General features: G+C 40.0%; 2 protein-coding genes across 3 annotated transcripts; one reads left to right on the top strand and one right to left on the bottom strand.

Moving 5' to 3' along the window:
• LOC105383327 (bromodomain-containing protein DDB_G0280777) lies at positions 1-18,803 on the bottom strand. 2 transcript variants are annotated; one of them, XM_038122563.2, is made up of 4 exons: positions 18,713-18,803; positions 4,602-4,725; positions 4,075-4,175; positions 1-2,679 (listed from the first exon to the last, which is right to left on the bottom strand). In XM_038122563.2, exons 1-4 carry the CDS (start codon positions 18,753-18,755, stop codon positions 656-658), a joined length of 2,292 nt encoding a protein of 763 aa, XP_037978491.2. In that variant the 5' UTR covers positions 18,756-18,803; the 3' UTR covers positions 1-655. The 2 variants fall into 2 exon arrangements, with proteins under 2 accessions (XP_037978491.2, XP_037978490.2); XM_038122562.2 differs by having other exon boundaries at positions 4,045-4,175.
• Positions 18,754-23,464, top strand: LOC125490290. Its single transcript, XM_048629104.1, has 2 exons — positions 18,754-18,904; positions 22,614-23,464. Exons 1-2 carry the CDS (start codon positions 18,754-18,756, stop codon positions 23,462-23,464), a joined length of 1,002 nt encoding a protein of 333 aa, XP_048485061.1.
• The last annotated feature ends 1,128 nt before the right edge of the window (positions 23,465-24,592 follow it).

The following is a 24,592-nucleotide window of genomic DNA, read 5'->3' on the forward strand; positions in this document are numbered from 1 at the left end:
ATGAAAAGGGGAATTAGTCTCGCAGATATTAGCAGCAGCAGCCTTGAGGCCGATCGTCCGATTAGCGGCCGCGCGCGCGCTCGCTTGGCCAACCCTGTTTGTTCACTCGCTCCCACGACACGCGGGAAAATACACAAATTACTTACACAAACCCATTGTATTTTTTTACGAAAACTTTATTTACAATGAAATATTTTATAATACACTCTATCGTCATAACTTACTCACTATTGTACTTACATAGGAAATACTTCGATTAATTCGCGACTCGCTGACAGATTCAGTATTGGCAAGCATTTAGACTCGAGTCGACTCACAACAACAATTTCTCTTTATCGGTAATAATCGAATCGGCTCCCCCGCCACGGATTGACGACTACGCAACGACTTAATCCAATACAGCATACATAATATCACAAATAATTTAGGGTAACTACAGATACGCCTCTTTAGATTACAACATTGAAGGTATGGCTCCTCGGAACATCGCAACGGTTTCAACATCATGCATACCTTAGAAACATTGAGCATTGCACACATTTATTCTCTAATATCCTATTACAAGTTAAATTTATTTGTGATTCCAATAAATAGGTTATTGTACTCTGACATTAACTACGGATCCAAAGAGGTGACTTGATGGCAGTTGCTAGGCTCATGCTTTCGACTTGGTTCTGCCGAACTCCTCGATGTTGTCGTACTCGGAGAAGCCGGGGTCGGAGTCGTAGTACGCGTAGTCGTAGCTGTTGTCTTCTTTACTGTTGGCGGGCTGGGCGAAGTGCGGGGTGCGGGTGGAGGAGGGCGCGGGGGCGCGGGTGGAGGAGGGCGCGGGGGGCGCGGCGGGGGTGCGGGCCGGGGCGGTGGTGGTCGGGCGCGCCGGCGGGTTGTAGTTGAGTGTGACGAGCAGCGGCGCGGCGTCGGTGGGCCGCGCGGTGGTGGTGTAGGTCTGGTGCTGGTCGAAGGTCCGCTGCGAGCTCGGCTGCCGCGCGGTGGCGGTGTAGGCCGGCTCGGGCGCGCGCGTCGTCTGTGGAACGGCGGTGGGTGTCGGCGCGGGGCGGAACGGTCTGGGGGCTATTGAGTTCGAGCCTGATGGGTTGAACTGCTCCGGCTGGAGTTGTGGAGGCTGGGGCGGCTGTTGAGGTCGCTGCTGGGGCTCCTGAGGCTGCTGCTTCTGCTGCCGCTGCGGCGGGGAGTACTGCTGTTGTGAGGGTTGCTGCTGTTGTGGTCGTGGCTGCTGGGGCTGCGGCTGTCGCTGAGGTGCATGCTGTTGAGCTGGTATTTGCTGCTGTTGCTGCTGTTGTTGCTGTTGTTGTTGCTGTTGTTGTTGTTGCTGTTGTTGTTGCTGCTGCTGTTGCTGTTGAGATTTTTGTTTTTGCTTCTGGCTCTGACCTTTGTTTCTCGGCTTCTGGTCTTCAGGCAGGCGGTTTCCACTAGCAGCGATGTTCAGGGAGTGTGCTCCAGAAAGCAGTTCTCGCTCGTACAGCTCGGGGCGGTACTGGCCATCATCCTCGCCGGGAGGCGGGCGGTATTGACCGTCGTCCTCATCACTCTCGGCAAAGTTATTCGCCTGAGCGTTGAAGCCAATGTTGGTATTGTAAGCGACAGTGTTTAGATTCTGAGGAGGCTCCGGCCGTCTGGTGGCGTAAGTCGTCGTCGGCTGAGGAGTGGTGGGGCTGTAATAATTCTGCTTAGCCCCAGAGAACTGAGGGTAGTTTTCCTTCTCTTGTTGTTCGTATGAGACACTGTTGAAGTTCCTGTATGCTGCGGTGGTGCCAGAACTTCTGGATGATCCGTTGTAATCGGGCGTGCTTGGGTTACTCGGGTTACTTCTGACGCCATTAGGGATGACGTTTATGTTGGTCCGCGCAAAGTCTTCTCCTTGCAGTCCTTCGGGGGATACATTGAAGTTGTTACGAACTTTCCCAGAGAAGGGGCGTTTCTTTTCTCCCTGTGCGTTGTATCCCGGCGTGGACTGCGCCTCGTAGTTGTACAACTCGACTAGTCCCTCTTTCTTCGTAGGACGAGGAGCAGGAGTTGACTGGGTGAAGGGGGTGGGGGAGGCGGTGGAGGCGGCGAGGAAGTATCTGTTCTGGCTCTGTTTCGGCGTCACGCGGGGCACTTCTACGTACTCATCTTTGAACTCCTTGAACTGAGGCGGGATGTTGGTGGGAGGGAGCACTTTGATTTTATCTTCAAATGTCGGACGAGGAGAGTAGTTTTGTTTTTGAGGCTCCTGGAAGTATCGTGGCTGCGGGGAGCTGGGCGGGGCGGGCGGCGCGGTCGGGGCGAAGGACGAGGGGGCGAAGGTAGTAGGAGTGTAGGGTCGTTTGCGGACTAGTTTGCGCTTGGAGGTCTCGTACTGCTGGTTGGTTTGTGCTGGCGGAGGTGGGGGCGGGGTGGTGGTGTGCGGGGTGGTGGCTGGGGGGCTTCTAGTAGTGGGGCGGCGGAAGGACTGGCGGGAGGAGGAGGGGGAGGGGGCGGGGGTGTCATCGCGGCCTCGCTCGCGCTGCCCGCTGAAGAAGTCGGAGGAGTGGGACGCCCTCAGGTCGGACGCGCCGCTGCTGGCTGCTGGGCCGTTGTTCAGGCGCCGGTCGCCCGTCTCCGCGCGCTGCAGGCCGTACTCCTGCTCCTCATCCTGGTTCCCGTTGGACGAGTTTATTATCTTCCTTGTATCAAATCCTGGGAAAATACAAGTTTTTGTAAAATGTATAAAGCGGAGTGTGAGTAAATGAAGAGAGCTTGTAGTAAGCGCTTCGTATGTTTGGGGACGGAGTTTGTAATATGTGGTCTACGGGATTTTCGCCTTAGAACCTTCGAAATGAGTTAAATTTACAACAATCATAAAAGCTTTGTTTATACACGCATATTTTTTTTACGTAGATATACTTATTTACTAACTACATCGTTAGGAGGCATAATAAAGCGTTGATTACCTCCAAAAAAGCGCAGCTAAAGCTCAAGCGCCAACGTTATTCTGCAATAGTTCCCAAATACTGCGCATGTCATTTCAGAGTTAACTAAGCACGACTCTTCCATCACACACCTCGTAACCTTTGTACGAGCACTAACACTAACGAACACTAATCCATCAAAATACAAAAATATCTATAGGTATGAATAACCTCCCCATTCAATACTTCTTTGTGACGATCGAATTACTAAGTAGGTAACGACATGAGCTATTACAAAAAATCACATCGTTAAAATCTCGAACAATATTAGGGCAGTTTTTAATTCGAATTGGAGATCGTTGAGACAGAAATGTGTTTAAATCGTATCAAGAAGCTGACTCAGTAGTGGATAATTTATCAATGTCAATAGCGTGAATAAAGCCACCATCATCAAAACTACATCAAGAGAAAATTGTCTCAACTCAGGTGTTATTCAATAACGTAAACATTTCCGCATCTCTATCGGCACCAATTGTAGAAAAATACTAGTTTAAACTTCATTTCCTATCATAAAAGGTGTAATAATAGATAACACGCGAACATTACAATCAAAAAACTAACACAGCTATAGTTAAGTATTACGTATTCAGTATTTTCACGATCAAGTACGGAAAATGAATCGTTGCATATGTTCGTTCCACTCTGTTAATTTAACGTTAGACTTATTTTCGTTGTAAACACACCCAATGACATACATACATTTCCTACTGAAAACCAACAAAATTATCAACTAATCGGTTTTTAACGTGACAATCGGATAGGCGGAGTCGTACGTATGTGTAAAGATGAGGAACTAAATTATTAGGTAGCTAATTATTACTAGCTGTGATTGAGAATACTACGCTAAACGCTATAAGTACCTACCCACTTCATAATAACACCATTCAAATCTAAAATTCTTCATTTAGCATAGCATTTCCAATCGCATTAAAGTAGAGTCTTTATAATAGGCCACGCACACACGTCTCTTTTTTGCGTTTGTCTTTTTTACTCCAATATCAAATGTATTATAAGACTTCGTAAGTAAGTCTTCGTGAATAACATGGCGTATTATATCGACTCTCCTGTAGGTGTTAGTAGCAAAGCAGCTCACCACTTCCGATCTTGAATAGATCGAACTGACCGTCGTAGAGATCCGCGGGGCAGGCCAACTCGTCATCATCACCCCAGTCCGTGCAGGTCTGAGCCTCCTGGTGGAACAGAGTACCAGGGGGGCAGAAGAACCTAGGAGAAATTGTATTAGACTACTACGTTCGATATGAAGATTGTGTGTAGATTATACGTCTGACAGATCTAGGGGACATTTACTAACTGATGAAGGGGTATTATTTTAATTATTACAAAGATCTTGCATAGCGTATTTTAACATTTTGAAATTAGTGCATTGAGGAAACTTTCACGGAGGACTCTTTCTTATGAATCCGTTAGATAGGGTAAATAGAGCACTTTCCACTATGACAACGATCATCGGATCATCTGCCAGAAATTCTCTTCTCTGACATAAAATTCATGGAATCGGCATTTTTTTTACGAGGAATAAAAAAAAAATTACGATGTTTCCAAAGACGCGGATCAAATTTGTTCACCCCCTTTCGGCTTCCTACCTATATATCATTTTCATCACACCCTGTATACTGCATAGTCTTATACCTGAAGTCCCGGATGCCGCCGCCGGCGACGCGCACGCACACGTGGAAGGCCTTGCAGCCGGACTTGGCGTCCGCGTAGTACGCGCCCAGGATGCGGCCCCGGCAGCTGAAGCGCTCTGCTCCGCCTGGAACCAAATGTTGGGTTAGCTGATTGATTGGCTACTTGTTATGAGTTATGCAGTCCTGGTAGGTAGGAATCAAATGTTGGGTTAACTGATTGATTGGCTACTGGTTTCGCGCTATGCAGTCCTGGTAGCCAATTGGTGGTACATACAAACTTATGACGGGTGGAAAAGAAGGAAATGTAGAGTTTAGAATTAGAAAATTTATTGGCTACTGGTTTCGCGTTATGAAGTCCATTTAAAGTTTCGGTTGTACCACCAGGGCTACCAGCCCTGGTGGTACAACGCTAAGACGAGTGGAAAAGAAGGAAATGTAGAGCTAAGAAGATTGATTGGCCACTGGATTGGCGTTATGTCAAGGGACCTAATACTCCTCTACCGAGAAGCGTTTGTATAGGCCTGGCAGCCAATTGGTGGTAGATTCTACAACTTGATAACGGGTGGAAAAGTTTTAGTATCAAATAACATTCATAAGGCGTATAATACATATACATAGGCTTCAAACGAATATCGCGCATAATAAGTCACAAACCTATTGAAAAAAAGAAACCTAAGTCGAGCCTAAGAAGAGCCTAAGTCATATTTCACTGTCAACATTTCTTTTTACTCTGTACCTATTTAAACTCTCTTTAGAATAGCAACTATTTATCATGACAATTTAGTTATAGGTACGTAATATATCAAACTCAACAATTTACGATCGTCTATTATCACAGCACATAATTAAACTTGATTTTAAGAGTTAGTCTGACAAAGTAATGCAATGATAATGATAGGTTCTTTTTTATCTCATATAATTTTCTATAAATATGTAATATAGTACAGGACCTCAAAACTAAACAAAGTTTATTATATAAATGTATTTTCTATATATTTTTTATGCATCAAATGCATTACTGGATACAAATCATACAATGTACTCAGTTAAAACCTTAAAACTCGTGTACCTACATAATTTGAGGTCGCCGACAACTATCAAAACACTTAAAGTTACTTTTGGTGCACACGAAAATTCGTTACCAAATTGTGTACGTTGCCTCTAGGATAACATCTAATAGCGAATAATAAGCGTGTGCAAGGTTGCTAATCACACGTTGAACAGTGTACTTTCCCACAGTTTTCCCGGTATTACTATCATTATGACCGCAAACTGTGGCTTTACGGTTTGGTTTGTATGATTTGAGGCAAGCTTTACTACTCTATGACAATATGCGTATTGACTGAATTGGTATAATTATAAAACAGAAATCATAAAAAAATGCGTTTAATTACTTTTATACCTCCATTTCAATCTATTTTATACTTAAGGGCCTGTTTCACAATGTTTGGATTATGGCTACCTGTGGGATAAAATACATGTTTTCTGTGATTATGTTTTGGACTAAGACAGCATGTCTTTTATCCCACAGGTGGCCATTATCCAGACATTATGGAACAGGCACTTATTGAAGAATAGCTTTAGTAGGCAGGTATGTATGTATCCTTTCAACTTTGGTCTGAAATATCTTCTCAGGAATCTGTGCCAAGAATTTTCTGCTCCGTAGATTGACCAACGCAAAAACGCGTTCAAAGATAATGAGAGGACTTGCAAAACACATAGGCAGTACGGCTTTTTATCATACCTAAGAGTAGACGAGCTAGTACTTATAGCACGTAAATTGTGTTAGTAAGACCCGTTTAATAACCCGTCATTTCTTATTTTGATATCATTTTTACATAAGCTTATACAAGATGTTGCAAAAGTGGTATAGTAAGTTGATAGAGGATCACTATGGTGCTTGTACTAAACAACTTCTATTCTACGACTTTTCAAAATTCGCGAAAAAGTTGTATCCATAGAAACTTTATTACATTATGGGCATATTTTTTTAAAATTATATACTTAGAATTTAAAATTGTGAACTATACGGTCTAATAATCAGGGCAAGGAACGAGACATAAAAAAAATTAAATAATTAAACCTTAAAGTACCATAGGAATACACTTATTGCACGTCTAGTATTATCATGATTTCAAATACCTTCATAATAATATAAGATTTGAATACGACTACAATATATAATTGTGAATTAAACGAACTTACCTTGTGAAGTTCGATTCCAATTATACGAACACCGAAACCGAAGACGATTACTTTAGATTACTTGCAGCAGCACACGAGATGATGCTGTCTCAGTCACACTCTTTAAAGTCCTACCACTTAATAAACCTGAAAACATCTTCCTTCTCGCTCACTCACTGGCCGGCCGGCAGGGGCGCGCGCGCGCCTTCGTCATTGTTTCAGAGTCCCCAGTAAACAAAATTCAATTTATTTTTAAGGGGGTTTAACAGGGTAGGGTGGGAACGCAGTAATCGTCTTCGGTTTCGGTGTTCGTATAATTGGAATCGAACTTCACAAGGTAAGTTCGTTTAATTCACAATTATACTTCACACCTCAACCGAAGACGATTACTTTAGATTACTTGCAGATGTTTAGAGTCATGAAATAATAAAATGAATTGAATTTTTAACAAAAAAGTGTTGGTTTTATTTAACTCCAAACAAATCACCCAACTTAAATAACGACAATTTAACGTATGTATAATTATAATATAATTATATTGATTATAATTAATCAGATTTTTGTATGCGTAGCTATAGAAATAAATATGCCTAAAGCTCGACCAACTTAGTAGGTAATTCCTTATAAAACTAGTATCCCTTTATTATAATCTTGACTAATAAAAATATCAATATCAATAAATGGTTTAGTTTTAAGTAGGCCTTATTATTTCAATTGAATCAAATATTAAAGACTGCTTCAACATAATTAGCATCCGGCCTAAGTAGGTCTTTTTTATAATATTTCAAGAATACATTTGATGAATCAGACCACCCCGCTGCCTTGCGAACCACTTCTATATTAACCCCTGCGCTGTGAGCAGCCGATGTGGACGCATGCCTGGTACTGTGTGCGCCAAAAATGCCTACGTCAATTCCGCTTGCTTCCAAGGCTTTTTTAACCCAGTGACCCAATGTTTGTGATCCCACTTTTTTGTATGGCTTTCTAACACTTATAAACAGATGATCATCTGACTGTTCACCGCGCAAGGTTTTTGTTTTGTCGATGTATGATTTAACTGATAACGCTGGACAAATTTGCGGAGATTCTCGAATGTATGGCAAATTTAATAGTGGCTGGCAAGTCCCAGGTCGTGATGTTTTTATCAAATCTGGTATTTTAATTAGAATTGAATTCTGTTGGAACTGTATGTTTTTGAGTTTGATTAAACTAAGAGTTTGCATTCTTTGAGCTGAAGCTAAAGCTATTAATGTCACAGTTTTGATGGCTAAATCAGCTACACTTACATTATTATATGGAAAAAAACTGGAAAGATAATTTAATACATTCAAGGGATCCCATGTAAAATCATATTTAGGTCTAGGTGGCCTCAGTCTGTAAGTTCCTTTTAAAAATCTAGTTATACAATCATCTGTAGTAACCTTTTTTCCTAAAATTATTGACAATGCTGAACGGTACGTATTAAGAGAGCTATAGCCACAGCCTGAATAAAAAAATTCAGTCAGAAAAATTAAGACATTTGTTGGTGACGATTCATAAACATTAATGCGATTCCTAATACAAAAATTCCACCAGGCCTCGAATTATATTGAGAAATTGTATTTTTTGCAAAAGATGCTAGAACTATATCCAGGGATTCTGGTGGAACACCACGATGTTTTAGCGATTCCCTGATAATCTCGCTGCCACCAGGGTAAGATTCGCATGTAATGGATGATAGTTCCTGAAAGGAGAGAATAATAGATGCTCACTTGGTTGAAATACAAGTTTTTTTGATACGATTAATCTAGACCACAGTGGATACCATGCTTGTGATGGCCACATAGGAACCACTAAAACCCCATTTGCTTTGTCAGATAAGATTTTTTGTAGTACTCTTGCTACTAATCTAAAGGGGGGAAACGCGTAAAAGTTCAGGCTTTGCCAACTAAAAGTAAAAGCATCTATTAATTCTGCATCAGGGTCGTGTTTCCAAGACGAATATCTTGGGTACTTCGCATTTTGTACACTCGCAAACAAATCAAATTCAAGAATACCAAAACAATTCTCAATCTGGGTAAATGCATAATCAGCCAGTTCCCATTCTGTATCGACATTAATTAAACGTGAACCGTAATCAGCAACATTGTCAGATGACTTTACATAAGATGCAAAAACGAATAGGCCGCGAACTTCACACCACTGCCATATATCACGGGCTATATTATTTAAATGTGTGTGTTGCACACCACCCATTCTATTTATGTAACATATTGCAGTACTATTGTCAATTCTTAATAGCAACTCGCAGTTCGTTAATTTCGCGGCGAAAATTTTTAAACCGATAAATGCAGCCTTCAGCTCTAAAGTGTTTATGTGAAGCGATAGCTCTGATTCATTCCAATTGCCTCTGGCTGATTCTCCTCCGCAAACAATGCCCCAGCCCGTCAATGAGGAGTCGCTAAATATTTCTTTTACATAATTCTGTTTGCGAAATGGACAAAAAGAACTCATTATATGTGTTGCCCACCAATTTAAATCAGTAGTTAAATGTGATGGAAGTATCATTTGTTTATTATAATTATCTGTATTATTTAACGCCAAAAACTTTTCCCTTTCAAATATTTTTGTGTAAACCCAGCCGTACTGGACAGCTGGGCATGCTGATGTTAGTAAACCTATGAATTCCGCGAACTGTCTGATTGTACATTTTTTAAGTTTAATGAATTTTTTGGCTTTGTCCCTTATGCGTATTTTCTTATCTTGTGGTAAATTTAGTGTCATATTATGAGTGTCAAAATTAAATCCAAGAAATTTGCAATATGTGCTCGGAATAAGTTGGCTTTTACTGATATTGATGACAAAACCCAGAGATTCTAAGAATTGTTTTGTTATTTTTATATTTTCTAAGCATTCGGTGTATGTTCGGCCAATGCACATAAAATCGTCGAGATAATTAACCGACATTAAGCCCATTGAACGTAAATAATGAACAACAGGTTTGATTATTTTAGTGAAAACATACGGCGCCGTGCATAAGCCAAATGGGAGAACATTAAATTCATATAGATTTGAGTTCCACTCGAATCTTTCTGTCTGCTTCATTGACTGAAATAAAAAAATATGCGTCCTGTAAATCAATAGTAGCCATATAATAATTATGTTCTAAAAGTTTTAAAGCCGTGCGGTGGTCTTCCATTTTAAAATGATAAGTTTCAATAAATTTATTTAATTGCTTTAAATTTAAAATAAATCTATGTTTCCCATTTGGCTTAGGAACCGTAAAATTAGGCGAAATGTATTGTAATTCACAATGGGAACAGCTATTTATCACATTAGATTTAAACATAGCAGTAATACATTGCTCAATAGCTAAAGTTTCCGATTTAGAAAACTTCGCAGTTCTAGAAGCATACGGCTGCATAGGCATATCCTTAAAGGGAATCTCATAACCGAGAATCCAAGATAATATTAGGCTGTCATTAGTAATAGCACGCCATTTATCATAGAATAAGCGCAGTCTACCAGCAATCGATATGTTAGGTACCTGGGCTATCTCCTGGTTAGAGGTAGAGGCTACCGCCTCGTTGTCCGTCCGCGTCCGTTGGGCTTCCTCCAGCTCGAAGACTCGTAGCGGCGGTGATCCCGGCCTCTCGAAGATGTCGCTGCTCCCGCGCCTGACGACGCCGGCGGCTTCTGCTGCGAGGGGTACTGGCGCGCTGCCGAGGCCGGACCCCGCGCCCCCCGGTAGTTTAAAGTTCCTCTTTGTACCTGTCCAGCTGCTGGTAGTCTTGAAGGCCGAGGAGTTCTTAAATCCATGGCGACTCGGGTTATCTCCTTGTCTTGTTTTAACTGTTCGGCCAGATCTGCTCCAAATAGAAACTCATCAATCATTGTGTTCTTCAGCGTTTCACGCATGTCTTTGTTAATTACATTTATGATAGCATAACGTCTCGACTGAGATTCTCTATAGTGAAAATCGCACAGGAGACGCCCTGCGTCACTAAGAGGCTTTATGATGTCTTGCGGAACTGCATTTCCTTTATTTGACAGTGCTATATTCAGTGATTTTCCCAGGGCTGCAAGGCAACTTGATAGTTGATTTTGTTTGCTCTCGTTAAAAGATTCCTTCTTTTTATTAGGCTCACTTAAAAATCGCCTGACTTGAGGGTTAAGCTTGGGCGCCCTTAGACTCCCACAGTTTTCTGGGGGCAAGTATAGTTTACAAAGTTCGGACTTGACTTCTTTGTCAAGGCCCTTTGCCAAAATATGCTTCCATCTAGGCAGTATCTGATTATGCAAATCTTCGCCGAATTTGTTTTCATTAGATGGGTCATCACCCAAAATCTGAAGTATTTCTGGATCTAGGTCCGCTTCGGTTTCCCTGTCATCCATTTCATTTATTATTTCAGTGTCTACTACTTCATCTGTAACAAATGAGAAATCCATATAGAATATCCTCATATTGTAAACAACATAATAATTGACAAACCATATAGGTTGACAAATGATCGTCCCATCACGATATACGTGGGGTAGGTACATATAACAATCCGTATAGGATGTTTGTACCGCGATACCAGCAACGTAACAAGCCATTTAGGATGTCCGTAAAATATTCATATAGCAGCGTTTAAACCAAGCAGATGTACAGCTTTCATAATATAAATCACAATAAAAATAATAATTAAAAGCATAATAGGCGGCGTTTTTTGGCGGCCTGGCCCGGTTACCCGGCGTGCTTCAGCCGGATGACAAGATCGCATGGTAACCGACCCGACAAGGTAGCCCGAGGAGGGCGGGCACGTGCCTTTGGGCGGGCGGCGTGGAGCCCCGCGCGCCGCACAGTACGCGACGGCTGGCTGGCCCCGTCCATCGAATACAACATCGCAACCCGCGGTCACATTGCTCAAATGCGGGTAAACGAACAATAACGACTTTTATGAAAAAAAAAAATATTTTACTAACCTGCATGCATAGGCGAAAGCACAATCGTGTTTCCGTCCGCCGCTCCTCTTTCGCTTTCAATGGGCGAATTTAGCGTGTCATGCGAATCCTGTGACACTTCCGACGACGAAGAATTCAACCGCCGACGCTTTAGCATTTCCTTTAACCTCCTATTTTCTTTGCGCAAACGTTTACTATCCCTCGATCTTGATCTCTTCCGTTTTTTCCCCATGTTTAACGAATAAATACTGTAAATTCCTTAAATCTGGCAAAAAAATATTTTAAATATCGAACGCGTGTGACTTCGACAACACAAAAACGTGTAATGACGAAGGCGCGCGCGCGCCCCTGCCGGCCGGCCAGTGAGTGAGCGAGAAGGAAGATGTTTTCAGGTTTATTAAGTGGTAGGACTTTAAAGAGTGTGACTGAGACAGCATCATCTCGTGTGCTGCTGCAAGTAATCTAAAGTAATCGTCTTCGGTTGAGGTGTGAAGTATAATATCATATAACAAATGTGCTATTACGAAACGAAGCGTGCTCAGAGACGAGCTGGTATTAAACTCGGGGACAATATGAATAATCCGTTTAAAAGCTTCCTTGTAAGCTCCTACCTACCACTGTCGTGTGTCTTGTCTAGCTTTTGTAAGCTGCCTACTTGGTGCATGCAGTGACGTCATAATAATATATCAGGGTGTAGGTAGGTGCATTAATCATTGAGGAGTAAATATTATATAGGGTAACGTAACGTACCTAGGGACATTTTCGACCACCCCAACTTTGAATGAAGCTATCGCAGCGTACAACTAAAATATTAATATGAAATTTTCTTTATTCGGTAGGATATATAATCTATTATCACTTGCTTAAGCTTTAGTGTGTTATATTATATGTGTTATATAATTAAGATAAAAGTAAAAATGCTTGTTTTGACCCAAGGTACGTTACACGTTTGTACCTTGGGACACTGTTTCCTATAGCTTTGTACTATGGAAAATGCAAACTTCTAAATAACGCCTTAAATCTCTGTTCTTATTTATTTACTGCATCTCTCTTCTGTCTAGTTTCACTCTGGCACTAATAAGAACAGAGATATAAGGCGTTATTTAGATGTTTGCATTTTCCATAGTACAAAGCCATAGGAAACATTGTCCCAAGGTACAAATTTAATCGTGTCCCAAGGTACAAAAAAGCAATATTTAACCAAAATTTAAATATCTTTATTTTTAATTAATAGGAATCTTTCAGATATTTGCCATGTCATAAAATTAAATAACTGAAAAGTTATACGTGACATCCATGTCTTTATTTTGAGCATGCCTCAATGAGATAAAGCAACACAAAAAACTATACAAAAGCTACTTTTGACTCCAAAAAACTACATACTGTCTTCACCACACACTAGATGCTGGTATGATCACGAGACTCACTAGTTTTGCCAAGCGAGTAAAATACTATGCCTAGGGTAGAATTTGAATGTGTTTATTTAGCCGGTTTTTAAAATAAAATCAATGTCCCGAGGTACAAGCGTCCCAAGGTACGTTACGTTACCCTTCCTATTTCAGGCTAAATGCACAGTAACCATTTTTTGTGAAAAGGAATAAAAAAAGAAGATCAAGTTTATGATGAGATGACCACTGGTGAGGAAACTGCGTATCTACCTAGGTATGTACTTATTTGCGAAGTACAGCGATAACGTAATGGCATAATGGTTTCCGAATGAAATTATATTTTATTAGTATGTGGTGGAAACTTCATCAATTTTACGTAACCCCGTCTGGTTTGTTACTGATGTTCCGTCCCATAACGACAATGTCATCACGAGAGGATGTTGCATCAGACCGCGATGTCAGATCTGATAAAATCCAATTTAGAAAGAGTCTCCTTAGGTAAACCGGTCAAAATCAAATATGGTAACTGTGCAATAACAAAAAGCAACTCATTAATCCTACTGAAACGCGAAAAATAATAAATCGCATTTAATCGATATTTTGTACTGTTATAATAAACTTTGGTATGCAGGGGAGCTAACAATCGAGCTCGTTAATTACTGAAACTTTAAAATCTCACGTGATAATATTAGTAATGAAAACGTTCAAACTGACATTGCCGTTCCATATGCCACTTTTTCGTTGCTCGTGAGTGTATAGAATCGTGAAATCTAATACAAGTTCCATGATACAACGTTTGAAAAAGTCACTTGGAGCAAGGTGGCACCACATCCTCGTGGAAATGTCACAGCGGCCGCACGCCTCCGCGACTCGTTACGTGGCCGGGTTATAGGGCTGCCACTATATGCAACTATACAGGGTGATGCAAAATTGGTTAACTAAGTCGAAAGAGGACGACTCAGGGGGTCATCTTAAACCACTTTTTCAACGTCACTAACTATAACTTTAAGACATTTTGATTAAAATTTTTGTGAATCTCAAAAAGTCTTAGAACGAAAGTTGTTTAGGATGACCCTCTGAGTTATCACTATTAGGCTTAGTATACCACTTTTGCTACAACTATAGGTCATAGTGATTCACGAAAGATGACCAAAAATGGCGACACAATATTTTAATAAAAGCACGCACCTAACAAAATATCCGGTATCATTACTTTATTATTTTATTATTTATTACTTTATTATGTTTTATCTGCACTTTTGTGTTTTAGGTACATACCTAGGTTTTTATATAAAGTCGTAAGCTCAAATTACCAAAGCGTTTCGATGTAGGTCAAAGGTAAACTGCATTTTGTTAGCACCTTACACGTTGCCACACAAGTAGAATATAAATATTGCGTAAGTTCTTTCAACAATAATGCTTGTGTGAATCGTTAAGCGTAAACATACTTGAGAATTATTATATGGGACATTCGTTTACTGAGTACTTCAATTATTTGTGTTTTACTTATCTATTATCGAGTAGACAATACGTGGTACAATTGAAAAAAAATATCACAACAGGTTTTCTTATTTTACGCTTCAGCCTGCAATGAATCACGCCGATTATGGAAATATTTCATGAAGTTAGCCTACTAGTAGCTACAGAGCATGTATACATACGTATATGTAGATTCATTATCCGATTTTTTATGTTATGTATAAACATGTTTTAATACTAATAATCATAAAAAACTAACCTACGTGTTTATATTTTTCAGCTCGTAAATTAATTGTTTCATAACCTATGAAGCTGGGTACTTATAAGTTTATAAAACACTTCAATAACATCAATAAAATATAGACAGGTATCAAATTTTCAAATCTTTACATTAATGCTTTGCGAAACCATCTGAAATCATTTACAGTGTGTAATGTGCAATAAAGTTCGGGTGATGATTGCGTCGACTAGTTAATCGATCGAAACATCAATTAGGTATCGATCGGTCCAGTTCTGATTGATCCAGTGACAGGTACAAGAAGCAACAGAGATAATCTCGCATGTTGCTATCATCGGGACCTTGAATCGAGATCGTGCCTCCCTTTACCACGCTTATTTACAAACAATTTACTAAATAATTGAATACATTTTATAGGTAGGTAGGTACATTCTATTTGATTTTATTTCAGCTTTGAAGGTTGTTGTTTATATGTATGTAATTGCTTACTTCTAGACCCTTTATTGTATTTTAATGTTTGAATAGGTATAACTATAAAATTAATAGATGTTTTATGCCTGCTATTATTTACACACTACAGGAGGTCACTGTGCACTTCAGTCGTTTCATTTTATTTTGAATACCTTTCCTAACATCACTGTATATTTTTGGATACAGAAAGAAAAGTCTCTCGCAAGTTTGTCCAGTATACCTACTTGTGTTTAACTTTGATCTTCAAGTGATTTAAGGCTTGAAAATCTAGATCAGATACAATTACTGGCCGAACACAAACAAACAAATCAAAGGACAAACAAGGTCAGTAGTTGCATCCGAACAAGCACCTTAGTAACTCTACTATTTCTGCTGAAGACATAGGCACTGGCTTGAGGTGCATAGGAGTTACATTGGAATACCAGTGAGAGTGTAATATAGAGTGGAGGATGGGACCTTGGGGCCGCTCTCCGCGCGAGTCGACGGCGCGAGCTCGGAGCTCGTGGGAAATCTGCCGCATGCAAAGAAGAGCCGATAAACGGAGCTAAAACTAAAAGTTGTTTGGTTTTCGGTGAGCGAACGGAGCTGATTGTCAAATAAGTAGCTTGTTTAATTAAATTTGGGGTTACACTGATATTATGTTGTAATAGCGACAGAATGTCATGGGGTGTTTTTTTGCATAAAGTACTTATTTAATGTTCCATACGTGACGTATTTTAAATGTAACGGTCAAGTATACTGTAGGTACATAGAGTACACTTTATACGTAACTTGTGGAGGCTCCTTTAATGTATTACAGGAGAAGAAATTTCAAATTTCTATTCATTTTTCAGTGCTGGTGTAACTAGGTATAGAATCTATGTAATTCCTTTAATGGTCTGTAGAGGTGCGTACTTAAAAGATATTCATACTTAGATTTACTACTTTTTTACTGTACGGATTGTTTGCGGATTTACATGACACGTTGTTTATGTACATGAAATATATGTACTGTAGCCAGATGATTTAATGTAGAAGACGATATACTACGAAAACGTCATTCTATCAAATCTATTGCCGCGGCAACCATTATAAGAATCAAACCGAAAAAGATGCCATCATCATAGGTTTAAATGACAACATTACTTTCAATCCCCATTCTGCATGAAGGTGGTTAGAGTTTACACGAATACCTAGGTATACTAGAGAATACTTGGTTAGTTAGTAGCCGGCGGCGGGCGGGATCCGATACGTGGGAAATGCACTGATGCACAGGCGATGCGATTTGATACGATATTGGGCAAGAAGAGGCTTCGTGATACGCTCGAGGCTATTTAATAGGAAAGAACATCATTTGTAAAGTTATTGTATGCGAATTTAGATAGTTGAGGCAGGCCGAGGACAGATTGCTTGTCTCTGGAGGTAGCGGGTTATTTCCCGATAAACTCAAAACTCAAAAAATCGCACTACTTTATTTATGAGGTAAACATGTTAACAACATTATTTAAACTTGTCGTTCTTATGAAGAATTAAATAATACTCTACATATAATAATTCAACATTTAAAACATAGGTACCTACCTACTTACATATCGTATAATGATCAAAATAAATAAATAGATATGGATATTTTTTATAGTTCCACTTACTACCATCGTGAAGGTTTAAAAATTTGTATTTTTAGCATTAGCAATTTAGAAAATTTGAGCAATGAGTAAAATAAGTTAAATTATTGTTATCTCAAGGCAATTTCCTCTTCCACATTCAATGTGGTAATTATTCAAATCAAAATTACAGAAAAAGAGGATGTAGCAGAAATGAAGTGGTAGGTATTTATTCTGTACTAGAGCACAGGGCTATTCATTTTTAAACAACAATGCTACCGAATGTGGTAATCGCTTATTTATATTGATGATATTTATTTTTGATGACATAAACTAAATTTTCTTTGTTTAGAACACAAATCAAGCTTTTAACATTTCATAAAAGAAGAAAACCAACAGTCGTTCTTCATTAAAGTAGATCATAATTGGAAATGGAGCCACGTTTGCTTAGCCAGGATTTGAACCCACAGGATTTGAATAAGACTTCAAATCCTGGGCATGTAACAATTGATAGTATTACAATTATATCACACAATCTTACAGTGGTGGAAAAAGAACGTGAGGAAACCCTTTACATATAGATTATAGATGTGTATCAAAAGCGCACCGCGTCACATCACGTCAGTACAAATGTACTGCGAAAATAGTGAGAGTGATATCCACTAGCTTGCGACCTCTGACAACCCCTTCGGGAATTACAATCATGAGGATATACATGTATTCTACTGCTTTGTACTTAATCGTACATAGGCCTCATGTCAATCCCAAAACACTTCCTGGGCTTTCCTCCTAACATGTGATTTCCCCCCGTTCACTCCAGCAACCCGCACTAGGCGTGGTGGACTAAGCGTAAAACCCTTCCTTCATTGGAAAGAGACCCGTGCCCCAGCAGTGGGGACGTGATGGGTCGCGATGAACTCCAGCAGGAGCGGGCGGTCAGGTCAGGGTGCGCGGGCGCAGAATGGAAAGTGCATCAGTGGTATTGCGCAACCACCGCGCCTCCGCCACCGCCGCCGCCGGCGTCCCGGAGATGCATGCCTTACGTAATTAATATGGTCATAGATCTGCAGGTCCGCCGCGGGCTGACTTGCCTCATCGATTAGATGCAAAGTGGGTAACTGTGATGCGATTCAAAGGTTAAATTTTCGTGTTTCGAAAAAGAGTGAAGATTGGCTTGTCCGGGAATTTAGGATGCATACAGCATTCACTGATTTAGAAATTAGATTATGTTTTTTATATACTCTTATTTGAAAAATCATACAGGCACCATCGTTTTTTTTGTATAAGAAATTCAGAAAAAAAAAATCTTTCAGGTAAAAACAGTCAGATGACTTTCTGATAAGTACAATCATATGAGTTTACTTAGGTATATAGTATTAGTATAAGTCACAAGTACTTAATAAAAAACATGAGACACTTATGAAAATCCAATTTATATAAGCACTTATTTAGTTGCGTAAAGCGCGTTGACCTAATTTATCGGCTAGACAAAAAGGGTAACGGTTTCCCACGCGCCCGGACGTCCTGATACTTTCACTGAGCGCAGGCGCACGCGCATGGTATAGTGCGCACAGTAATTCATGTAACCATTCTTATACACGCAGATTTAATCACACCTAACAACAACCCTCTTACGTATACAACACATTTCCTTGTACACTGCACATAAAATTCATGAAAATTTTAAATCACACGTGAAAAGGGCAATCCTGAAAACGGCGTCAGAAAGCGGCACACAAGTGTTGTGACAGAAATGTCCTGAAAAACACGGTAACTTAATTTTGTTAGCACTTTTCACTGTGGCACGGTTGCAGGGCGTGGATGCTCCTGGATGTGAACTTACCGAGTAGGGGGAGCAGTGCAAGAACGAGCCACAGAAACGTCATGTCTTCGCGAGGAGCGCGGATGGACTGGCGCCGAGCGGCGCGCGCGCCCGCCCGCCTCGCGCCGCCCCACCACCCGCTGAAAGCTTTCCGCCCGCCCCGGCCGCCCGACCACCGGCACCGAGCGCTGCACTCGATACTAACTCGATCCGGTAAAGGTTGTTTGCGAGTTTGTGATTGATTCTTAACCCACATTTTTACGAATCTCGCAGGTACCTAGGTACCTGCGAGCTTTATTATTACATACAGAGTCCATACATAGACAACTGCGTGTCATAGGTCAAACAGTAATTATACTGTAGGAAATAATAAGATACATGAACTGATAACTACTAAAAACAAATACTTAAACGTCCTTTGATTGTATCTCAATAGCGATGTGCCTCGTTAGTTCGTAATTTTGACACCGATAGGTTTGGGCAACAACATTGTGTGCGGCCGTAAGAGATACTATCACGGCATTCATAATAGTCATACACGGTCATTTGTCACATTTTGTAAGAGGACACAAAGAAGTGATAACTATCGCATACTTGCAAGCAGGTGGGAAGCAACAATAGAAATGTTATGGCGGATTGTTAAAATTTATTGTTTAAATTGCAGATGCTCTTAAATTACATAAGTAGGTACCTAATCTATTTTTAGGCCGCTGAGAAATCATCTTAATTAAATTAAACATCACAATAGGCAGGTAAACAACATAATACCGTCAGCACGTTGTGTGCAGTGATGAGGTAATGACCAGGCTCTCATAGCCCGTAGGAGAATAAAACGCTAGAAAGTAAATAGCCGTTGCATCAGTGGGTTAGTAAACGCAGCATATTTGCCCTAATGGTGCTAAGAACACGAATTATACTATGTTTAGCAGTTAGCACATGGGCCCGTGCGTCGCGACGGGTAATGTGTTTGCAAAATATACAGTAATCTCTGGAGCTAATGTGCGCTTAGTAATTCTAAGTTCTAGTTGTATTTATGTTAATGCATATCATATTATGTACCTTTTAATAGTGCTCCTTGAATAATGTGTTCCCATGTTTAATAATAGGCTGCATTATTATTAAATGCTGTAGAACTTTCTACCCAGATCTGCTGTGAAGACGAACAGGTAGAGTAAGTAAGTCTATTTTGAGTAGCTTTATTTATTAGGATTCATCACCTTAAAATACAAAATTTAAAAATAAGCAATGAGTACCTTACAAGAAGTCCTATAAAGCGTAAATGAGCTACTATAGTGATAAAGGCAATTAACTATTTAGTGCGCTTAACAGGATGGCAACCGACAAACAATTTTATCTAAAATGCACTACCTATACATACCATGTCATACTTGCACTCTGCAGACCCCACGTAAATATTTTACAACTTACGCAGGCATTACTGAACAGTCAATTTGAATTGATACGTGTCTAATAAATCACGATAATCCAAGTCGTTGACGATATTTATCATTTAATTACAAAATATTGACGAGCCCCACCCACCGGCATTTGATGGGACAGCTACTTTACCCAACCATGTGATTTATTACGACTAAATTATACATTTTTAAAACTTACAAAATTCACCAGCTTAAATTAAACTTTTATGTATTTTAGTGTGTTCACAGGCCTGCCTACTATTACATAGCTTGCTGAGTCATTCATAAAACTCTAGCAAAGAGTTCCTGCAGAAATGCCTAACCCTAGCGTTAAAATATAAAATAAAATAACTATAAAATATACCTTTTTATTTAGGTTTGTGTTGCTTATTTCATATTAAGATTTTTCAATAATTTGTCTATCATTACTTTCTAAAAACGCTATTTAAATCAATCTGATCACAGACATAGATCACGTCTTCTTTCATTAACCATTGTCATATATCAGAACAGAGTAATCCATCAACAGCATAGATATCACGGATATATAACTACTTAGTTATATAACGTAGCGAGAAATAAACGTGCGTATGACTGTACCGCACACTCACTACCAGAGGTCGCACGGGTCAACTTTCCATCTCCCTAGAGCACTATTGTTCTTAAAATTAACACTACATGACCATCTATCACAATCTTTGGAAGTCACATGAGTACCAATCTTTTGTACTGTCACCTAAAGAAGAAACTACAATCTGTAATGAATCTAAAGTGTAATAACATTAGGGTTCTGTTGAGTTGAATTTGTTGATATTGACAAAAGGATTTCATCCTCATTAGCGCTTAAGATCATAAAGAGGGCACTAATAAATGGTGCAAGATGCATCTCAATTATCTAAGCTTATGTCATGAACGATGCAGAAAATGAATAGAAAGCAATGAAGACGTACATTTAACTGCACTAGTGTTGGGTTCATTAATTACATAACATTTGCGTTTCCAAGAGGCGGAAGAATGCAAATCATAATATTGAACCGGCGATGTAAAGAAAATGAGCACACCACTTCAATATCCAGAGCATTAACCAGCTAGTTACTTAGACTCATTCATTCGCACAGAGTTACGTAATAGGCCTTTTCTTATTTGCACTTTATTAAAATAGCTTATTAAATAGATAATGTCCCATTGTGTAAATTCTGCTTCCTGGACGCAAACACAGAATCTCATCAAGTAATGATGTGTGAGGTGCTTAATATGCAATTGTTGTGTTCAAACAAATACAATATCCATTGTGGTTAACTTTTCAAGAGTGAAAACCCACTAGAAGAATCTTGATTCGGCACAAAATACGGCTGAACGTAGATAAATAACCTTTGATGCTTGCCGATAGTTCGTGAATATCGAATATGGTGCATACGACTTTCTGGGGCGGTGCTAGCTACACAATAACGCATGAATATTCTATGTTAAACTAATAAAGGTGCCTGCAGACTTGTCATCGTGCACGCCCCCTGTCTGTGTCTGTGTCTGTCATTAAGTGTGTCGCTTCATGTCACTCATCATAGCACTCTAATATTATTGTTCGACTTTGAAGCAGCCATAAAATCGTACTGGTAGATCTAGTGAAATTTTATGAAATTAGGTAATCACAATAAGTTTTGCATGTCTTATTTAAAAAATAACACAGCTTAAATTGGAATGAAATTATTGATTCCACCAGATTTTCCATCCGTTATTACCTATCGCGTGTGCATTTTTTTGTATATTCCATAGCTCTACTACTGTGGCAGTAGCCGAAGACAATGAAAGCCCTAATAGACAGCAAATGAGTGACATCTGTACGGATCCGCCAAGTTTTCATGAAATAAAAAAAGCCGTTGATGCTCTTAAAAACCGTAAGTCGCCAGGTGCAGACAAAATAACAGCCGAGATGCTTAAAGTAGACAGTGCAAGAACAGCAAATATGCTATACCCGCTTTTTAAACAAATCTGGATCACAGAACACTTCCCTGAAGAATGGAAAGAAGGGTTGCTAGTTAAAGTTCCCAAAAAAGGCGATAAAAGCAACTGCAATAACTGGAGAGGTATCACCTTGCTCTCTATAGTGTCTAAAGTTATGACAAGGGTTATACTTACACGACTATCTGCATCTGTAGACAAAACACTCAGAGAACATCAAGCTGGTTTCCGGAAAAGTAGATCATGTGTAGACCACATTAATGCTCTGCGTATAATCATAGAGCAATGCTCCGAATGGCAGAGTGACCTTTACCTTCTTTTTGTGGACTTCGAAAAGGCATTTGACACGGTCAGATGGTCTGCACTATGGAAAGCACTAGAGAGAAAAGGCATACCTATGAAGATCATCAACCTCATTCGTGCGCTGTATGACAACAGCTCATGTAGAGTTCTACATAGCGGGAAATTATCTGATCCCATAAAACTGCGTGCTGGAGTGAGACAGGGATGCCTTCTTTCGCCTACCCTCTTTATCATATTGCTAGACGAAGTTTTGCGCAAAGCAACAGAGAGTCAGAAGGGTATCAAGTGGGGAAGTGATCAGCTGAATGATCTTGACTACGCTGATGATATTTGCTTATTAGCAACAACTCTGCAAGATCTCACATGCACCGCTAATGCAGTTCAGGATGAAGCGCAAAAAACAGGCTTAAGAGTTAATGCGCAAAAAACTGTAGCGATGAGGGTGGTGACCCCGAACCGTGACCTTATTAAAATCGGGGATAAACAGGTGGTAGATGTGCCCTATTTCTGCTATCTGGGAAGTGTTCTCACACCTACTGGCGGAACAGATGACGATGTGGATGGCAGGATTAAAAAGGCAAAAGGCGCATTTGCCCAGCTGACACCGATATGGCGGTCAAACATCATATCACGAGACCTCAAGCTCCGTATATTTGTCAGCAATGTCAAATCAGTCCTGCTGTATGGTTGCGAGACGTGGAAAGTGACCAAATCAATCTCCACTAAGTTACAAGTTTGCGTCAATAAACATCTGCGGCAAATTCTGCGAGTGTTCTGGCCTGAAACCATATCCAATGAAGACCTCTGGAAGGAAACGCGACAGGAACCCATAAATAAAGAGATCCTCAGAAGAAAGTGGAGTTGGATTGGACACTGCCTCAGAAGACCAGAGGGGAATATCGCCAAAATGGCGTTAGATTGGAATCCGCCGCAGGGCAGACGGCGCAAAGGGCGACCTGCAATAACTTGGAGGCGATCCATTCTCAGCGACCTCAATGCCGTCGGAATCTCCTGGGACGAAGCCAAAGAAAGAGCCCAGGACAGGAACGTCTGGAGAAGAACTGTGGAGGCCCTATGCTCCTCGTGGAGTTAGAGGATTTAATGATGATAGCTCTACTAAAATATACTAAAACGAAAATTGAAATCAAAAGTCATCTTTCACTCTTAGGTGGAGTATGGTAAAGTTATAAAGATATTACTTTATCCCTTTATAATATAATAATAGGATAGAGTAACTCAAAGAATTAATACTTTGCATAAACTCAGAGTGAATAGGACGACAGGCGCAGCCGCGGCGTGGACCGTGTCTTATGAAACTCTGACGGCATTATCATGACAGGAATATGCGTGTCAATTACATGTTGTGTTCTCTATTCAATTGTTGAGATCGGATGCGTTCTGTCGCGCTAACCGCGCCCTGTCTGGTGGGTAAGGCTATCCAATTAATTGCTTGAGCGGAGTTTTTATGCAATTTCATTGGTAGATTTTTACCTCACAGACTTCTATGCTAGTCTGCTCCGCTTTGGTAAACAGGCAGCCTTACTCTAGCTTAATAAATATCGCATAATGTTAACAGAATACCTAAATATGTAGTGTAGATCGTAATACATGCAATATTTGAATCCAAGTTTCAATTATATTTTACTATGCAAGACATAAATAACTTTTGAGGAAACATTGATGAGAGGAAATGTGTACAAGCTAGAAATTGATGCCTGGTTGTAAGTGTCGTAAAAAACGTGTTCATCCCAGTATTTCATCTATATCTTCCGAGTTAGTGTGTTCAACCGACAGTGACGATGCGGTAAAAATATGAACGATGTAAATAAGTAAGGCAATCTACTGAAAAATATGATCTTACTACGTCACTAATTCACTACACAGTGTATCTTACTGCCTGTCCCTATGTAGGCTTACAAAATTATTTGATTTGGTTCGCTTAAAAACATAGATACAGATAGAGTGATCTAAGGCTATTATAAACTAATCGTAAAAATATTACTTAGGTAATTTCTTTTCAAGAGCAGTTTATGAATTAAATACCCCGCATTTGTATAATGCGACAGTAGTGCAAGCGCTTGTATCGTAAGGTGGTGATTCTCCTGCGCCATACGAATTCGCGTTTACTTTCCATAGCTTGAACGATGTAAAAAGTCGCACTCTATTTCCAGTAGCGCTAACATTAGTGACACGAACGGATGTTGCGATTCCAACGATTGAT

The sequence above is a fragment of the Plutella xylostella genome, chromosome 22 (assembly GCF_932276165.1).
Source record: "Plutella xylostella chromosome 22, ilPluXylo3.1, whole genome shotgun sequence".
Lineage (NCBI taxonomy): Eukaryota > Metazoa > Arthropoda > Insecta > Lepidoptera > Plutellidae > Plutella > Plutella xylostella.